We start from the raw sequence: 14,649 nt of genomic DNA on the forward strand, positions 1-14,649 counted from the left end.
CCAAAACCATCGTTCCAGCTAGGAGGTTACCCCAGATCCCTGCCATAAAAGGAGTAGATTGCTCTTAAAATCTAACTGATGCAGATGACAAATGTAAGAGTGGCTAAATAAGAAACAGCTCACTTGGCTGCTTTCCTATGCTGGCCCTCACTGCTACTGAAAAAAAATGCTTCTTAAACAACCCAGGGAAAAATAAAAACCAGCTGAATATCTTTACTTAGATGGCCAATTTTTGCATTCCCATTTGAGACGATCTGTTTCACTGTTGGCTCTGCTCTTGGCATGAAACTGTCCCTTGAGGTACCAAAATGGAGACTAGGGATGAGTGTGGGGTTTGGGGCTGCTAAGCCTTCAGCTGGAAAACCACACTCGCAGCACAGAGCTTACACCTCTCTAAATAGCAGTCTGCTATTCAAGCAGTAAAAGTTGCTGAAGTGACTTCCATAAGCTAGTGCCCAACTCGTGGCCACTGGTGTATGTGAACAGACTGAATGCAGTCTTAGTGTAATTGGAATGGAACCAGATACAGTTCTTCAGAGCTAAGATTTAGCTAACAGGCCTGCTTTTGAACCCAAATTTGTAATAAAGCAGCAGCCCCCAGCATGTGGGAGGGTTCACCACCTCACAATCTCTTTTTCATAGGCAAAAGACGGAAGGACAACAACATTTTGAACTTTTGAGTAAGTTCTTGCCTCTCCCCCACAAATCATCCCCCTCTGGGGACATCTAATATGATCAGAAAGAGTGGATGTTCTTAAAATCTTAGATCTACAGTCTAGAGATATATCAAGTGTTTCCCAACTCCTTTGAAGAAGGGAAGCAAAGGTAACTCACTTCCACCTTCTCCGTCTTTTGTTTCACACATACGTGTCCAAACAGAGGCAGAGTTTGCTATGCAGGAGTTGAAAGTTTAAGGTTTATTAGAAAAATACCTGATCTTTGATAGCAGTGCATATTTTACACATCTGGTTGAAATGCTTTTTACCACTTTCATTGAAATTCATGATTTGTTAATAACTTCTTCATGCAGTCTTTACAGTTAATGTACTTGTACATGCAGAATGAGCACCCATAATGGAAGGGTATCTTACTGAGAGACAGTTGAGGAAATATTACCTCTTGATACTGAAAAATCACAGAAGCGACACCAAGGCTTTACAACTTCAGCAGATGTCCAGAGTTCCCTCTGTTTCTACTGGGAATTTGCCAGGGACAGAAATCCAAGTCGTCAACTCAGTAGGCCACAAACCAAGGCTCAAAATCATGAACAGTTTCTCTGGCATCTGCCTCTCCTCTCAGTGATGCGCTGTTATCCCTTCCACTGCCACACATACAGATTCGTGAACTCCAACCAGATCACTTGTTTTCAGTGGCTGAAGGACCAGGTCAGTTTATGGAGAAATCCCTGAGATTACACATAGCACCAAGCTCCTTTTGAACAAGGAGGAAAACTGACACAGTAGGATAAGCTTTAAATTTCTTGGACTACAAAGCTCTCCCAATGTTTGTGTCTTGCACATTAATGTGCAAAATAATGCTGTAAAAGCCAGTATCTATTGTGCTATACTTTGAAGGGGTTTAAAGCAGAACAGTTCAAATTAAAAGCACCTGTAGCAGGTAATCAAGTCTCTTGGGAGATTGCAGAGGGCACTAGAATAAAAAGCCCTCATTAACCTTACTCAGTTGCTTTCAGAAGTATAAAATGGCATCAACACCGTAGAACTGATAACATATGGTACCACTATGAACCACTCAAACCTGGCAGCACTTGTCCCACTTGGTTGATGTTTGATCACAGTCCAGAGGTTCTTGATTGCATACTTTGATATTTTTCTCCAGTTTACACTTTAACATCCACCCATAGGAGAGTAGCAAGAATCTCTACTTGGAAAGGTATCTAAAATCACTACTTATGAGTCTCAGTACTCCAGGGGAGTTGAAGGTGAATTCATATCCATAGGAAGAACACTTCCACATCAATAGCAACTCTTGTACCCATCAGCCATGCAACATTCCAGCCTTGCATGAAAAATGTAAAAATACATAACCACTAATCATTCTGGCATTGGATTGTGGTAGGATCCTACGTGTTCCTTAATTGAAGGCTCCTGCTCCCTGAAGAATGAATGCAGTCATGATTACTCTACTTCTTCCTGATCCAGTGAAGTCAAAGCTTTCTCCTGTAATATACAAAGAAAACTTGCAGTTATAAAAGAAATTAGGACCTTCATCCTTATTTCAATTCTGCTCAGGTCAGCCAGTAGGTTTGCCGGTAGGATTTCCTGACTTCACATGCCACCTGTTACAGTGGACACAGGCTATGGAGCTGCTGAGAATGTTTCCATCAGTTTCATGCAGCTCAGAAGGACTAGGATCTTGATACAAGTGCCTCCCCAGCAAATCCAGGTGAAAATCCATGGAGGACAGCAGCTCAGCACAACTGCTGGCAGAAGAGAGAGTGCCTTGCACAACTGACTTTGAAAGAGGGATATGAAGATAAACAGATGCTTTTGTGTACAGGGGAAGTGGAAGTCTGCCACACCATGAGGGCAGGCTGTATGAACTGCTGAACTGCTGTGCTGTCCCAGGAACCTGCCAGCAGCACACTTGTAGGGACAGTATAGTATTAAGGGCGAGCATTAAGTTTCCTGGTGTTTCTCCCAGCCTTCAGTCATTTGTGGTTGAAGGACTGTGTGCCAGGAATGGTGTTTTATACTTAACAACCCATCATGAATGTCTCCTATTGATTTTTGGACCTATGTAAATAGAAAACTTGCAGCATATAAGATGTCTTGTAGCAAGTAATTCCACAGCTGGAATACACACTGTGTTAAAAAACATGCAGTTTGGTTTGGTTTACATCTGGCCCATGTTTTGTGAAAGTGTGCTGCTTCGAAGTGCCCTAGGCTATGCACGTGTCAAAGGAGGAAAAGCACATACCCAACCACCCTTGTCCTGAATCCATGGCCTGAAGTGTTCTCTGAGGTACTTTGCACCAAAGCCCAAGACCAGGTTCATAGGATGGTTGTCTACAGCAGTAAGTCTTGCGGCAACTTCCATTGTATAGGCAACTTTTTTGCACTGTACTTGGCCTTCTGGCTCTCTTGTTGAATCTGCTGAGATATCCTCCAGGAACAAATTGGTGATCCTCTCGAAGAAAGTGTAGGACAACATGTTTTTAAAATGCTGATATAAGCCACTGTCCTTTTTGACCTGAAAATTAGAATAAGCATGAGTTAAATTGAACCACTTTTGTTTGAATTGCTTTCTCTATCTCACTGGGAAAGAAGAGCATCTCTAGGTACCACATGCAGTAGAGTCTAATCGTGGTGGTGAATGCGCACCTCATTGCAAAGCTGTTTCTTGAGTCTCTGGAAGTGGCTCTATATTTATTCCTTGAAAAAAATCTTCAGGGTTTATTTGCATTCGAATGAGAGAAGTAGAGAGAGAGAAAGCTAAACAATTGTGACACTAATGCTGAGACCTGTAGGTGACAAGACATGGGAATACAGGAGCAGTGGAAAGGTGACAATAAAGGCAAGCTATGAGAAGTGCTGGCAACAGCTGCCATACTGAGCTCCTTTTGCTCCATCATAGTCTTTGTGATGCTTCTTACTGTATCTGGGAGTCCCTCTTCTGCAGGAGCTGAGCACATCTTCTATGTTGGCATATACCTTTACAGAGCAGAAGGGGCAGCTAAAGAAGGGAGTAAAAGGAAGTGCCCGCATTTTTAATAAAGAAAACATCCACTCCCACTAATGGACTCATGCGGGGTCTCTTCTATAGCTCTTGGGAGGGCTTTCAAAATGCACTCCTAAAATTTATTTCCATACAGCAACTTTCAAAGCTGTAGAGTTTCTCTCCCTCCACAGGGAACAACTTGTATGCCAAATATAATGCAAGCAGAAGAGTTTCTTGGAGTCAGTCAAGTGAAGTGCTCAGCATCCCGTGAAACTCAACAGGAATAAGGCAAGTGACTCCTTTTTGAAATGCATGACATTTCTGTTGCCTTCCCCCCACACCCCAGCAGAAATCAGTACTAATCCTCTAGTCTTCAGAAACATTTCAGGATGAATGGTGAAGGTTTCAGAAAGCCCCAAATGTGGAAAGAGAAGTTCAACATACAGACAGAAAGCACTAGGTTACAAAACATTCACTCCCAAGAGAAGTAATCTCACACTCCAGCCTGTGTAGCTCCTGAAAACAGGAGGAGTTACCTTTTCTTCTAGTTGGTCCCCTGATTGTTTTAACAGTGAAACTATTGTTTGTATTATCTGTTCTTCATCTGTTAAAGAAAAGAGTAACATAAATATCATAGCTTTCTAGCAGGATCCAGATAGCAAACTATGGCAAAAGCCTTTGTGTCACTTAATCATGAAAACAGCTCCTACTCTGTGGCAAATCCAGAGAGTTGTGTATCCAGGCTTTAAGCTAAAGCTCATTATTGTAGTCTGTGTGGAGTAAGCAATGTTATTTCTCCATCTGCCTGATGTTTTGTTCCAGTTAAGAATCTGGGAAAGAGCAGGGGCTTTAATACCCCACTGGCAGCCCTTTGGGCTTTGAGGTATGTCTGATAATAAGGCAGAACAAAAGAGTAGCTAGCAGAAACCCATGAAAATTGACTTAAAATTAAGGGAAAAAAAACCCCTTTGCTATTCCAATTACACCTTCTGCAACTCATTAGGACAAACTCTGGGTTTGCCAGGTTAAAGAAAATGCAAGTATGGCAGGATCCTTCTTGTAACCAGAAATCCCTAGGAAGCTTGCATTAAAATTAAATCTCTGCAGCCATCATGGAAGACAAGCAGTGCAGACTTTTAACAGAGATTTTAGATCAGGGCTGTCCTGTCACCAAAGAGGGATTGACCAAGATGTTATTGCTCCAATGACTGGTCTTTGGCCTTAGAGCCCTGGGGTATTACTCTGTCCCCAGCCCTGCCGATCCTATCACTTCTCTGTCATCTTAGATCACTGCCTTCCTCCTCTTTTTCTCATTTTTAAGAATGCTCCCTTTAATGGCAAGAGCAGAAATGTGGGCCACAGAGCAAACTTCCTTCTTCACAGCATCTTGCCACAGAAGTCCCCAGCGCTTCACCATGGCTAGAAAAATGCCCCAGTGTGCAGTCCCAACCTGAGGTACTATGTGTGAGCTCAAAACTCTTCACTCTTACCACGTTCCTCGCTCTCACTTCCATCAGTAAGATCACTTATCTTGGATGACACATCTGAAGGAGGTTCCTGGGATCTGGAAGTAACAAGCTTAGCAAGTTTGTCTGCAATGTGGTTTACATCTGCTGTTTCACCTGATTGGGAAAGAGGTTGGAAAACAGAGAATGCAATTCATGTTTCCAAGAACTAATTCAATGATTTACTTGTTTATGTGCCTTCTGAGTTGGAAGGACCCAGAGGATACCAAGAGACAAATTTCCTGGGGCTTTGCTTTTGCTTGAGATAAGCTGGCAATAATTTCAAGAGGTGCAGTACAACCCCTCTCTAGTATCTGAGCAGCAGCTAGCTATACAGAGGCCATACAGAAGCAAGTGTGTGTTGCTCACTAGCATACCTCCTTGCAAGCCAGAAGCACACTATGTATTAAGAAATGTGAGAGTCCTGCTCCACAGGACTGTGAATCTTAAGCTTCAGTTGTATTGGCCATGATTAGCTCATCTATAGGTCCAGTTTCAGAAAAGACCCATATTTCAAAGCTCTTCCCTTGTTCTCACAGGCTAACCCTGAGAAAAAGAGAAACTGACTTCACTTCAGAGGCACCTCTAGCACAAAAGCTTTTTGTGCCCTTGTTGTATTAAGTAGACATGAATACTGGGAGAAGTCAGCAACCAGACTGGCTTTATCCACCCTGTGTAGTGATCCTGTTCAGGACCCTCACCAGCTGAAAGCATCACCCTGTGAGAGCACTCCCGCAGGGATCCTGCTACAGCAAAGAGAGCAGGAGGAGCTGTTGCAAAGTTTGTTTCACCTAAAAGGTGCTCCTCCTCACAATTCACCTCACAGGGATGCAGAGCTCAATCTCTCCACCACCACTGCCAAATGGCAGCTCCTGCACAACCAGAAAAGCCATAGAGGCAAAGTTCAGCGGTGGCCTGACCCATAACACACGTAGGATTAATGAGCAGGGTTTATTGAGGGGACAGCACAGGTTAATGCAGCCAATAAAAACTACATTTCAAGGCTGGTGAATCAACCCAAGACTTTTCCACCCCCGTGTCTGCCTGCAGAGCTTGTCTGGGAACTGCTGGACTTCTAGGAAGGGGATCAGGCTGCTCATGACTTTGGAAACCTAAGATCAGGCAATTGCTTTTAAATTGAACAGGCCTTCAGTTTAGACAGCTAGTCCCCAAAACACCCCCATTTGCTCCAGTGTGGCCTGGCCAAGCTTCAAGTGCAATTGCTAGCAATATAAGCGATAAATAATAATTCTGCTGATTAAATAATTATTAAATAAGTATTAAATTAATAATTATTAAATAATTATTAAATAATTAAAAAAAAACCCTGCTGAAGGGCTGGTAAAGTCCAGATTTGAAGCCAAGCAGGATCCCCAGGGAGGTTAACACCCAGCATGGGGAGGTTTTACCTCAAGGCCGTGCTACCACTCATGCTCAGGGAACACGGTGAGGTGCTGCAGAGCCATCAAGTGATTGCACCCAAACTCAAAAGTGCTTTCCTTGGCAATGTGAAATAAAAGGGACATAGAACCAGATATCTGGATGTAGACATATGTCCAAACCAAACAACGTAAGGCTATAGTTATTTCACCCTAGAAAAAGGCACTGGTCTGAGGAAGGGACCTTTTCTTGAGACACAGGGCTGGATTTGGTATCAGGGAGAGTTACAGGTTTGGTAGGCAGAAGCTGGCCCAGGACAGTTAAACTGGTCAGGGATGGGGCATGAGGCTAGAGAAGTCAGTGATGATTTTTAGAACTAGATTTAAATGCACTGAAAGGAGAGAGCAATCACTGTGACACCAATAGTACTAAGATGAGACAAATTAAATCTTATGTATATAAAAACAATATGGCAACCTATCACATACTGTATATGGCAACTTCATGGGGATACCTCATCCTCCTCTCTCAGCCTTGTATGACAAGTTAAGGTATAAATTATTATCCAGAGCAGAAAAGGTAAAATCCGATTGCCTGTAGTGCAGTACCTGATGTGGGGCTGGTTTGCGGGCTGGGGCACAAGATGTTTACATGGATGGGATCCCTGGATACCGGATGGATTACAGTCTCCTACCATGTCTTCCAACACACGGCAGGACAGGGTCAGAGAATGTAACAGCAAAGTCTAAAGGAGACTTAGACAACTTTGGAAGACTTTTTCCATTTAAGATACATGGTGAGGTTATAAGAGGAGGCCCGGAGACATGGGCTGCTCTGTGCTTGAGGCTAGTCATTGCCAACTGCTTGGCACCAGAGTTTCAAGCAGAATCTAGAACTTCTGTCTCCAGTACGGAACATTTACTACATGATAAAGCTCCTTAAACAGCCTTTCAAACAACTTTTCTTCCTTGATTTTAGCGTGGAGGCCTTCACTCTGAGCAGTGTTTTTTCTTTCTTAGCAGGTATGGAAAGAAAAAGCTGATGCTTGGGGCGGGGTGGGGAGGAGTCCCAGCCTGTGCAATTTATATGATAGTTACCACTATACAATGGAAAACAGAAAAGCCATTCACGAGCATGAATCTTGTGTTTGCAAGCACAACTGAAGATCTGGCAATCTGCCTTCCTAGCTGGAAATCGATAGAGTTAGCATAAGAGGTGACAAAAATGTGTATTTCCACAGGCCATCAGCCTTTTAAACTATTGAGAGAGAGATTTAAAGACAAACAGCACAAGGAAAAGCTAAGACATACTTGTCTGATGCTGGGAATCCCCTTGTGGAAGGATCTTGGATTGAATCTCAAAATGGGAGAAACGTGCCGTGTGGCCTCCCTGCAGTGACACCGCTGGGGGCTCTGCACTGCTGCAGGGAAAACGTAGATGATGTCCTGGCAAATACTTGGTTTTCTGTTGAGTTTTACCTTGTAGTTGTATTACAGGACCCTGAGAAAAAGCTATCAGGCTTGATCCGTCTATATCTCTTAGATGGTCAGTCTTTCCTTGTCTCCTGATTAAGGATGATGTCTTCTGCACGTTATTCTCATTTTCCAGAAGTTTCCCATATTTACTGACAGACAGCCGCCGTTGGGCATAGGCCAGTAGGATCTTGTATTCTATGCTGTCTCGCTCATCATCTTCCAGCAGTATTTCTTCCGTACTGACAACATTTGCTGAAGACATCTTGGTTCCTGCAGGAACATATTCTTAATTTTAAATGGCTTAGGGAACAGCCTGTTTTTCATGAATCCAGCCAGTACTTGACATTTCTACAGAACCTTCCACCTTATAAACCTCAGTGGTGTGAAGAATATTGCAGTACCCAGGAGGCAGAGAAGCAGTCTTCTCTAGAAAAAGAATTTGATTACTGAGAAATACCTCAGGTAGTAATCAAGGCCATCAAAGAACGGGAGCAAGAGATCTGCTACATTACGTATCTGACTGTATTTGGTTGCTTAAACAGGGAAGATGAGGAAATTCTAGGAGTATTTAGTGGTTGGGGTGCAGTACATGAAAAGAGGAAAACCTGTAACAATGCTAACTGATTATTGTGATGGAAAAAGATTCATCAAAGCACTGCAAAGGAAAGGCCTATAGCATGACTCATATGAGCAAGCATCTAAATACATGAGAATTGTGCTTTCAGAGGAAGCTTTGACAAATTTGAGCCCTGAGTGCTCCATGTAGGAAAGCAAACAACAACTAGCCCAAATACTAGGGGAAATTATGCTATTTGCCTATTATAATGTTCTCAACTGTCCTTTTCTTTTAGGGCACCTGAGCCAACAGTTTTGCATGTGTGATTGTGTGCAGTGGAGGGTGCGGTGGCACTTATCTAAGGTGACTTGTTCTTATCCAAACAAACACACAATCCCACAGCACGTACATGCATTTTGTCATCTTTCCATTTCCCTACACATTGCAGCCCATCAAGCCACAGTGCTCAAGTTAAGCTATTGACACACCACCATCCCAAGCCTCCAATAGCCTGTCTCAAACACATGGCGACAGCCTCTCTGAAATTTTCTTCCCAGTTCAAGCCTGGGTATCACCTTGCTCAGTTTTCTGCTGGGAGTGTGCTGCAATTTACTGCTTAGATACCTATACTTAATGTCTTGTGGCAAAATAGGTCACTATACTTGGATGAGAATTTGTCCCAGTGACATCCAAGCAGCTATGTTGTCTTCAAACAGCTTCTTGGGCTTCAGCAGAAGCCATGTCCTGTGAAGGGCCCAGTACTGCACTGAGACCTCTTGCTCAAAAGGTGCATCCCTGTTTGCTGGACATGGCAGAGCAATTTGAAGGCTGAAGGTGCAGGTACAAGTTTCCCTTCTCTTGCTAGTTGCTGCCTTGAGATATTCAAAGGGTCAGCGGGAGCTTTGTGTCTTCTCACAGCGTTCATGCAGGCAGCTCTAATGAACCTGCAAGGGAAACTGAAAGCCCAGCAGGAAAAAGTGAGCAAGAGTCTGTTACAAGAAACAAACCAAGAAAAAGAAGTGGGAGCTTAAAATGCAAAAAAAAAAAAACCCAAAAAAAACAAAGGAGAACCAAAATGATGCAAGACAGGCACCGGGGTGCTTCTTCTTCCTTGCTGTGCCTAGGAAGGGAGTGCTGATGTGCATGTTACCCTCAGGATGCAGGAGAGCAAAGATAAGACCTTTTCCTTGCCTCATGATTGTTTGAGGCCATCTTCCAGTGTAAACCAGAGCAGCTTAAAGGGCATTTAAAGATGAACTGCATTTCTCAGTGTCTCCACAGAAAGCAAGGCTACAGCAAATCCCTTCAGCTAGTCAATGAGCCCTGGAACAGGCACTTCCCTTAGCCCTGGAAACCAGACCAGGCATTTATTTCAGTTTGAAGTTTGTCCAGAAATACAGGGAAAATTTTAAAGGCTGTGCCATTCTTTTTCATTATTTAATACTTTATTCAAACTCAAGTTCCTCATTGAAAAGATCTAAGCTTGCCCTTCGCATCAGACACCAATGCTACTTAAAACAGCATAGTCTTCCCCACCATGGGTCCCCTTTATGGATCTGAAATAATTTGGGTAATGTTCTTGTATACTAATTTTTCACTAATTTAAGAACATATAGCAATATATGATAGATAAGCTATATCTACCATAACTATATATAAAAAATATAAAGCAATTATATGAAATAATATAAACATTTATTCCAGTGAGCGGTCTTACAGTAGTAGCGTTAAAAACTCACAACCTGTACACTGGGCTATTACTTACGTGTTGCAAACAGTCCTACCCAAGGTGGCTGTACAGATAGAAATCAAATAAGGGTTCAAAGGTTGGTCTCCTAAACGAGGCTAAGTGCAGACCGATAGCAGGAGGTAGGGTATTATTAGAGCTTGCTAGTATGTAACATCAAATAAGCACTTGCACTTCAGATGCAGCTGTACAGCAAAGCCTGCACCTCGCTCTGGTGGGGAACCTCTGAGAAATGAAACAAATTATGTTGGTAAAAATGTGGAACAGGAGCTTCCTTACCCAGACTTTCTCGAGCACTGAAGTCTCGGTAAGGAATCTCACCCCTGTGTATACAACAAGGCTGGAGGAGCATAAAAAGAGAACAAAGGGTCACAGTTTATAGCTCATTTATACCATTACTTACAGACAGCAAGAAAAGGAGGTATCACCACATGCTGGTGAGCATTTATAAAGGAAACTTCCAGTAGCTAACTTGTTTTTCAGCTCATTTTAAAGTTTGAAATCTTAGTTGGTGACTTATGACTCTCTTTAGACTTACTTCTTCATACTATAACCATATGATTTTTCCATTATCCTGTCTGGTATGGGCCAGAGATGAGTTGGGACTTTTGCAGAAGCAGCTCTTGCTCTGCACAAACTCTCGGGAATGAGTCTCTATAATGAAGGATTTTCAATGCAAGCATTGATTCAGTTTGACAGTACTTGGAAGTCCTGCTAAAACCCAAATCTGCATACTATTTCTAGGATGATTAAAAGAAACTTGGAGGATCAGATTATAGAGAATAACAGCACGATCTCTTTCTGTCTACTTAGAAACACTGGTCTAAATTATTTATCTTCTGGAGCTTGCAGGCTCTGAGGGACCAATGTTACACCCTTCCTCTTTACTCTCCTCCAGACCTTTTCCTCCCATTGTCAAATGTCACATTCATATACCATTTCCCAGAAAATGGAAACTGAACTGCCACTGTTCATGGTGGTACATTTAGCTGCAGCCCTCCATTCACTTCAAGAATTATCTGCCAGAGCAGAGAAATCTGGCAAAAAACATAGATGGACTTCTGTGAGCAGCATGACCAACAAAACCTGCCTTCTTGTGGAGACTCTGAGAGCCAATACTGACTAAATTAAGTCCACAAAAACACCCCTCCACTGTAACAGCACCCTGGGCCAATTGTAATGATAGCCAACTAAAACTTTAGGAGTGTATTTATATGAGGCTGAGTGGGCAGGATACAGAAAGAAAACCATAAAAAAGAGCTAAACTAGGAGCATGACTGTTTAATCTTTGTTACTGTGAGGCATAGCCTGGAGGTTCAAGTACAGGTGAAATAACTGTTGATTTGGATGGTGTCCAGCTATAGGCCTGTGTTTGGCAAAACCGGACCAAGTGGTAACCTGGCTGTGCCATTTCTTGACAGTTGTTGTATTGGTGTTATTTATTAATGTATAGATGCAAGCCACCATTGTGGCTAGCCCTACAAGTCCTCTTGGATCATGCTCACCACAGACTCTGTCTGAGCCCAAGCTTGGGTGCTGCACTCAGCCCATCCTCTCCTTCTAACCCTGCTGGCATGCCTTCCGTCCTTCCTCCTCAAGTGACCACAGAGCACAGACAAGCTCTACTACTATTTCTTCCACATGTCCTGCCTCATGGCTATTTACTTTCAAAAGGCTCAGGGACCTTGTCCAAGCAGAGGGAATGTCAGGCTGAATAGAAGAGGCAGAAAAGAGAAGTGAAAGAGGTGCCTGGGAAATGATCATAGAATCATCATAAAATCATAGAATGATTTAAGTTGGAATAGATCTTCAAGATCATTGAGTTCAATCATTAACCCAGTGCTGCCAAGTCTCCCACAAAGCCATGTCCCTAAGCACCACATCTATATGTCTTTTAATTACTGGCAGGGATGGTGGCTCAGCCACTTCTCTAGGCAGCCTGTTCCAGTGCTTGATAACCCTTTAGGTGAAGAAATGTTTGCTAATATCCAATCTAAACGTCCCTTGGCGAAACTTGAGGCCATTTCTTCTCATCCTAACTAATAGTCCTTGATTTGTTAGTCCAAGCTATTCAGGTCAGGTCTGGTACTTCCCTCTCAACCAGCAGAGACAGAAATGTGGTTTCTTACCTAGGACACAAGTTCTAAAGAAAACTCTCTATTTTTGAGGCACTCTGGAGAAAGGCACTAATAAAAGCACCACTGTTTACCTTACTGACTCATCCCAGGTGTGGGTCTTTCCCTTCAGCTCTGCTCTCACATACAGAGGAGTAGATTGGGGTATATGTAAGTGGAGATTCCTATGCAAAGTGAAGCAAAGGCCAATTCCTCTCACAGCTCTTCAAGCTAGATACTTCCCTCTGGGTTTCATGACCCTAACTTACTGGTAGTCCTTGGGGAGAAAAGCAGAACAACCACAAGTCTCCAGAGTTTGTTAGTATGTAGGCAACACACTGTGCTGAAGAAATATCCCGTACATAGTGAGTCAATTGTTGTCACAAAAACCATCTCAAAGTGGTATTGTCTGTGCGAGACAGGCTGAACAGTTTAAAACTGTACAGATGCTGTGGAAAGCTGGTTTTACACACAAGCTCACCAGAAAGGACCTTTCCACATGGTGCCACAGTTGCTTCTAGGATGGACAACAGCAACTTGCAAACTGAAAGATTATGTGCTCCTTATTTAATCTTAACAAAGCAGGAGACAACATAATTAGTGAAGGCAGAGCTGCACTATGAGGCCAAGGAAAACATTCCTGGTGGCAACAGATTTTTCGTGAGCCCTGTTGTGCAACAGATACAACACATGCTATACGAGAAGGTCTACACTTATACATGTATTTCAGAAGTTGCTAGGCTGCGTCTGTCCAGAAGTATTTCCTGTATTCAAAGCTGAAAGGCTGCCAAAGACTCAGCCTCTAGAAGACAAGTGACGAGCTACTTGGCTTTCAGCACCAGCAGGAATGGTGAGGCATGTAGTTATGACCTCCAGTAGACTACATTGGCAGTCACAGTGCAGCAAAGATCTGGGAGCAAAAAGGGAACAACACATCTGCTTGCTGATGAGTTCAGGGGTGTATATTACCTGCTGAATCATCTCCACCATTTACTTGCTTGGATTAGAGTTTCCTTCAGTTGCAAATGAAGGCATCTTACCAGCAAGAGGTGACCTAGCTAGAACTGGGCCAACACAATGTAAGAACAAGGAGGTGAGGATTTAAGTCTACATGAATACATTGGGGTGGTACCACATTTTAAATTCAACCTTCCACAACTAACTGCAGTCTGGTTAGCAGAAAAAGCCTTTGCTCTCCTTGGCTAGATATGTCAAACTCTTCTTTCAAAACCATCCAGCAAACAGCAGCAGAGCTTGTATGGCAGCTCTAAAAGTGATAGATATAGCCATTTAATCCATATAAAATGAAGATTCTGAGTCTTGTACTGCGTTATAGACAACCAAACATTATACAAGAGAAACCAAGTTCAAAGAAGAAAGGGGGTTTATTACCTTACAGGTCTATTGCACCAGCAACCCTTTGTGCCTGATGATCTCAATTCTTTCTCCTCCTCTTCCAGAGGCTAGACTTTGTCTTGCTAGAGCCAGCCTTGCAAGCACAGCACTTCCCTTCAGAAAACTCACGTTCCCTTCTTTTATTTAATATTTTCGGTCTTTCATCAAAACATGTGTTCCTAAGCTTACACTAAGAAGGGCACTGCACTTCCAATAAAAAAGTGCCCCGTGTACTTCCTTATGAGAACAACGTTCAAACATGTCTTATAAAAAGCAGAAAGGGGAGGGCCGGCCCCTCCTGCACGTGACTTCTCAGCAGCACACTAGCAAGGGGATAAAAGTCTATAGCTCTTTAGGGCTTCTTGCCAAATGTCAAATTCGTCTGTCTCTTTTTCTTTTTATTCCATGGTACAGGTTGAATCAAATCATTGTTTTGATACATGAGGGGGGTTTTTTAAGTGTTTTGAAAACAGTTACACCTCTTCTTCAATCAGCAACCATAAACTAGTCTGCATTTTTATCATACATCATTACATCTTTTTTTCCCAATCATGTTAAGCATTAATTAGATGAGATTGGTAGAATACTTGCAGCAGTGTCTTGGAATTGCTTTTGTAACTCATAGCCCAACCTTATGATTTCGTTACCTGTATAACTAACCCTAAGCACGCATTCATTTTAAGAGGGATTTTCACAGTGCCAGAGATCTTCCATGTTCAAAATAAGCTTGCACACAAAATTGCAAGCTAGGAGTGGACTGATGCACATGAAACAGCTGAAGAGGCAGAATGCTTGC

The 14,649-nt window shown here is 42.7% G+C and overlaps 1 protein-coding gene across 2 annotated transcripts; it reads right to left on the bottom strand.

Moving 5' to 3' along the window:
• Positions 1 to 896: 896 nt before the first annotated feature.
• BCL2L14 (BCL2 like 14) lies at positions 897 to 14,109 on the bottom strand. 2 transcript variants are annotated; one of them, XM_061358375.1, is made up of 7 exons: positions 12,010 to 12,046; positions 10,624 to 10,684; positions 7,877 to 8,311; positions 5,172 to 5,303; positions 4,218 to 4,285; positions 2,941 to 3,213; positions 897 to 2,180 (listed from the first exon to the last, which is right to left on the bottom strand). In XM_061358375.1, the coding sequence occupies exons 3-7, from the start codon at positions 8,301 to 8,303 to the stop codon at positions 2,139 to 2,141; spliced, it is 942 nt and encodes a 313-aa protein (XP_061214359.1). In that variant the 5' UTR covers positions 8,304 to 8,311; positions 10,624 to 10,684; positions 12,010 to 12,046; the 3' UTR covers positions 897 to 2,138. The 2 variants fall into 2 exon arrangements, with proteins under 2 accessions (XP_061214359.1, XP_061214352.1); XM_061358368.1 differs by lacking the exons at positions 10,624 to 10,684; positions 12,010 to 12,046 and adding an exon at positions 13,851 to 14,109.
• Between the last annotated feature and the right edge of the window lie 540 nt (positions 14,110 to 14,649).

This window comes from Neopsephotus bourkii, unplaced genomic scaffold (genome assembly GCF_033783945.1).
Source record: "Neopsephotus bourkii isolate Nb327-2 ecotype Australia unplaced genomic scaffold, CSIRO-AGI_Nbou_v1 NB_107, whole genome shotgun sequence".
Classification (NCBI taxonomy): domain Eukaryota; kingdom Metazoa; phylum Chordata; class Aves; order Psittaciformes; family Psittacidae; genus Neopsephotus; species Neopsephotus bourkii.